This window comes from Parathielavia appendiculata (assembly GCF_033297405.1).
Source record: "Parathielavia appendiculata strain CBS 731.68 unplaced genomic scaffold N657scaffold_62, whole genome shotgun sequence".
Classification (NCBI taxonomy): domain Eukaryota; kingdom Fungi; phylum Ascomycota; class Sordariomycetes; order Sordariales; family Chaetomiaceae; genus Parathielavia; species Parathielavia appendiculata.
In genome coordinates, this window is record NW_026944281.1 from 742 (window position 1) to 5,611 (window position 4,870).

At 56.0% G+C, this 4,870-nt stretch overlaps 2 protein-coding genes across 2 annotated transcripts; both read right to left on the reverse strand.

The window, feature by feature from the left end:
- Positions 1 to 361: 361 nt before the first annotated feature.
- On the reverse strand, positions 362 to 1,236 carry N657DRAFT_694624 (uncharacterized protein). Its single transcript, XM_062797297.1, has 2 exons — positions 681 to 1,236; positions 362 to 618 (listed from the first exon to the last, which is right to left on the reverse strand). The coding sequence occupies exons 1-2, from the start codon at positions 857 to 859 to the stop codon at positions 534 to 536; spliced, it is 264 nt and encodes an 87-aa protein (XP_062641874.1). The 5' UTR covers positions 860 to 1,236; the 3' UTR covers positions 362 to 533.
- A 240-nt stretch (positions 1,237 to 1,476) lies between these two features.
- N657DRAFT_694625 (subtilisin-like protein) lies at positions 1,477 to 4,559 on the reverse strand. Its single transcript, XM_062797298.1, has 2 exons — positions 3,412 to 4,559; positions 1,477 to 3,316 (listed from the first exon to the last, which is right to left on the reverse strand). The coding sequence occupies exons 1-2, from the start codon at positions 4,081 to 4,083 to the stop codon at positions 1,574 to 1,576; spliced, it is 2,415 nt and encodes an 804-aa protein (XP_062641875.1). The 5' UTR covers positions 4,084 to 4,559; the 3' UTR covers positions 1,477 to 1,573.
- Between the last annotated feature and the right edge of the window lie 311 nt (positions 4,560 to 4,870).

Below are 4,870 nucleotides of genomic sequence, written 5' to 3' on the forward strand. Positions count from 1 at the left end.
TGTAAGCTGCTTTGATGAAACCAGAAAAGTAATCAGCCGCCTGAACAGATGCGATTTGGTAGGTAAGTGCGTGAGGATGGATTGTGGCTGGGAAGCTGTGGCGCTGTGAAAAGAACCATCGGTTTGGGTGATGAAATTTGAGGAAGCGGGTGGATGCAGATATCAGGATAAATGAAAAATTTTTACGGTGGGTTAGAGCCAAATAAGATTTTGGGTTTTGTCAGAGTTTGAGCAGGGCACCGCCGTAAGCGTTGCTCACCGGTTGATATCCCGTGTAATTGCATGCAGTGCGCAGGGCGTTCTCGTAATACCCGATGTAATACCGGTGCCAGGGCAGAAAAAAACTCTGCATCACTTGAGTAGTGCCCATCGTAAGTTCTCGCACAGGCGTGTCGTACTGAGCCATGGTTCTTGGGAGTTTGCTGGATATGAAAGACGACTGGGAGGATCAATATAGTCAGAAAGTTCGGATTTCGTGCTCGTTATTTGATATCCATGCCGTAATCGTTAAACCTGCTCTCTGCCCCTAGTGCCTACCTACTGGTCAAGGCGGGCTTGGACTGCAGGCAGAGAATAGCATCTGTGTACTGCTTGCGCTCGGCGAGACTCAGATCACTCCTGTAACATGTCAACGCCGTGGCCAGTGGGCCGTAGAAAGCAACGAGGCCAGGGAGACCAACCATTCCTTCCGCTTTGCGGCCGTCTTGCAGGCGTAACCGGGCTGCGGGTTCTTAATCAGCCACTCCTCCAGCTTTGGCAGGCTGGATTCGGCTAGTTTGTCAACCGCGTCTTGAGGGTTCGCGCCAGCCGAGACGAGGCCAGCATAAATGATCGCGCTCAATGCCGTGTGTTGGACCATCCTGACGTCTTGGTGAGTTGTATGTAAACTTCCTGGACCCAATGCTGACGCTGTCAGGTCCCAGCTGTAGGTAGAAACCTTCTCTTCATTACACCAGATTTGCTTCCTTCAAGGTGTAAGCTTGAATAAATAGCCGCTAGAATCGAAACTCTACAGCGTCCAGATTTTATAAAGAGCGCGGAAGCTAGGAATCACTATGGACTGTGTGTAGTGCTGACCAGCCAAGTCTTCATCGTTCATAACTCGATGTTAGCCGGCAGTTGAGGAGCCCCAGTTGATGAGCCCCATGTTTCTGTCATGGCTTGCCGACTGCCGGTAACCGGCATATGATCATTGGTTGAATGACGCCGAAGGGGTATCAAAAGTCTGGGGTGCATGATGGTTGGTTATATTTCGTCAGCTGTAAAATAAACCGAAGCTAAAGTGTCTCTGTAAATCCGGAACTGCTTGCTCAACTGCAGATTCCGCGACAAGAACGCGGAGTTCTACAGTCTCCACTTGCTTGCCGATCTTCCCACTCACCTTGGTGTCATGCATTAGGGTTTCAACCTCATACGTGTAACAGTTGATTCAAGCGATGAGACGGTGCCCTTTGAGAATTACGCGACTCGGCCTTTGGATTTAAGCCTTTTCTCTCTATACTTTATCCAACTATACCGTGTATCCAAGCCCAACCTCGTCTAACCTCCTCATTCCCCCTTCCCCAATCTCACCTCACAGTTCCACAACCGGTCCAAACCGCCAAGTCACCCTCCCAACCTCAATCGTACCCCCCTCGCCAACCCACTCCTGCACAAGCGCATACTCAGCGTCCCCCTCCGTCCCATTGACCTGCACCTGCAGCTCACACTTCGCGAGGCTCCCCGCATCCAACAGGCCCACGCCGACCTGCAACGTCTCCCCAGGCTTCAACCCCACCACCACCTTGTCCCCCTTATTGCACCCCTTGATCCCCATCTTCCCTGCAAACTCCTTGGGCACTTGCAACCTGACCTTAGAGCCCTGGGGCAGATGCCCCACCGCCTTCAACACAAACTCCCTGGCGCTATCAAACGCGCCGGGCACGGTAACAGGAAACTTCTGCCACCCGTCCGTCGCCGCAGGGATGGCGTTGAAGTTGCGCCAGGCGGCGTTATTGTTCTCGCGGACGAACTTGACAAAGTCCGGGAAGGTGTTGGGCACGGCTGGGACCGGGTCATTGTCGCTGCCTGCCAGCGCGACGAAGCAGTAGTGGCCGGACGCCGGGACTTTGTCGGCGAGCCAGGCTAGGCGCGGGGAGACGATGAGGCCGTTGCTGGTTGCAGGGATGGCCGGGAGGGTTGCGGTGCCGATTTCGGTCCAGAGGTTGGGGGTTACCAGGGTGGCCGGCTCGGACCAGTAGACGGTGACGTTGGCGGAGGAGGCAGCGCGGGTGCCGCGATTCTGGAGGCGGACGTAGAGCGAATGGTTTTGGCCGGAAACGACGGGTTGCGAGAGCGAAGGGTTGGTCTCGGTGCCGCTGCCGGAGCCGAGGGCGGCGTCTGGGTTGGCGATGGGCTGCTGGCGGATGATGATGTCCGGGCTGGAGGACACGACGCCAGAGGTGGCGTCGCCAGTGTCGCCGACGTGGTCGCGGATGTAGATGTCGGGGTTTCCACCGGTGTTGTTGTTGAAGACGGTGTCGATGATGGCCTTGAGGTTGGGCATGACGCTGATGCGGTCGTAGGCAGGGTCGGCGCTTGGAGTCCCGTTAATTTTGAGCATGTCGCGGATCTCCAACGGGCCCATCTTGGCGCCCCGAGTTGCGAGGGAGATGCCCTGGAGGATTGCTGCCGCGCCAACAACAATAGGGGACGCGCTGGATGTGCCGCTGAAACAGCAAGTATACCAGCTCTCGGTACCATACGAATAATCCGTGTCCGTCGTGTCGACGTTCTCACCCCAGGCAAAAACATCGATTCGGGAACCGTAGTTGGAGAACCACATGCGGTAGTGGGGGACCCCAGAACTGCCAGCGCCCACCAGGATGGCACCAGACTCGCGGTAATCAGGGCTGGCGCGGTTGAAGATTTGCTTGCCCAAGAGTGTCGTGTACGCGTCAAGGTCGCGTGACCCGTTCGCGCCGGCTTCCACAACGATGATGCCGAGAGACGTCGCAACCTGGATGGCCTCAAAAGTGGCATCGAATACCTCGACAGGCACGTAGCCAATGACTCCAGTGGGGTCATATTCCTGTGCTTCGAGCAGCAGGATGTCTCCAGCGCTCATGTGGGCAACGGCGTCGAGGATGGCATCCGGCACATTGGGCCACCATTCATCACGCCACAGTGAGATGACCCTGCCCTTGGCACCAGGCACGATGCCGACACCACCCATCTGGTTGTCTTGCATGAGCATCTCGCCCATCACCGAGGTGCCGTGCGCAAACCCCCATCTGCCTTTGTTGAACCCAGAAATGAAGGTGATGCCAGCGGCTATCTGCGACCTCGGTATTAGCGCTCATCTTTTGTTATCACACACACACGCACATACACACACACACACGCGCCTGGGATGACCAAGGGAGGGCTTACGAAATCCTGATGGTCAATCTTCCAACCCTGCTCCATATCCACGATACCCACACCAGTACCATCACCGCCAGGGAAACCCCAGCCGTAGCGCGCATCGATGCCTTGTGGCGCCGGGTTGAGATACCCCTGATCCGGGCTGCGAGGATCATCGCTGGCATCAATCGCCCTGGGCCCAAGGCCCCCGATCGTAGGAGGTGGGGTAGCCAGAAGCGGGTGAACGCTTTCGACCTCGGGGAGTTCGATGAGCCCCCGGATCAGCTCGACAATGTGCTGCGGCAGGGCGGTTTCGGTCGTGTTATTCTGCGCCTCGGTGTCGCGTCGAGCCTGCTCACCCGACTCGGATCCGAGCTGAATCTGATACCAAACGTCGAAGTTAGGCGCAGCATCCCGCTTTCCAGCAAGCGCAAACCGGGCGGAAATGTTGGCCGAGCGCTGCGCTCCGATGAGTGGACCAGTTGTAACTTGGGGGGCCGCACCAAAGCCTTGGGGCTGCGTTCTCTGGAAGAGGGTTGTGATGAAGTTGGGGTCAGCGTGTTGCTGCTGATGCGCTTCCGGAGTGAGTTTCAAAGCGATCCGAAACTGATCCTCCTGTTGGGCAGAACTAGCGGTGGCCCACAGCGAGAGCACACCGAGGGCATTGTAAAAGACTGATTGGACGGTTGATATCTTCATCTCTCCGTTCCCAGAAGCGAGCGAAGAGTTAGTGACCTTGAGGAGATAACAGGTCTGATGCCCTGTCCCCCTTTGCTACTTATGCCGCCATCTTGCGCATCAATGACCCAATCTGATCATCAGACGGTTAAAGAAGAGCCCGCATTAGCCTTTCTCGCTACACATCCTAGCACAGCGACATGTTGTCAAGATCCAAGTGCTGGGTGGGCCAGGACCTGGGGTGGCTTCGTATCGATATTGTCCAGGAAGCGGCTGGCCAAGTCTAACCGGATTTGACCTACCTGTGCGGGACAGCTGACAGGTCAGCATGGGGTGAGATACGAGGCACAGCCTTACCTGTAGCTGTCGATAGTCGGGCTTGGCACAGCTTCGAAAAGGTTGACAAGTGTACTGTGTAGGCAGTGATCGGCGTGAAGCGGTCGATGTTTGACTCAAACTCAACTTCCGGTCGGAGAACAGGGGCCGAGCCGAGCGGCAACCGGGCGACTGGGCGCCATCCCTGCTTCCTTTCGGTTCAGTGATTCCGCCAAGGAACGTCGACAAGACAGTTTGCAGAGTTTACAAGTTAGCGTGGCACATCGCAGGCCCTACACAGTAGTTGATGAGAATAGAAAAGAGTCTAATTGTACGAGGTCGCCAACTAAATTGTACGGGATCCGCACAGACCACCTGGATTCCGCCCCAGGATTCTCAGGATAGGAAAATGTTGGACAGCAACAGTTACAGGCTCGAATAGGCATAGACCAACCAGGTGACACTGCATCAATTGAGGCACAAGATGAAGCTT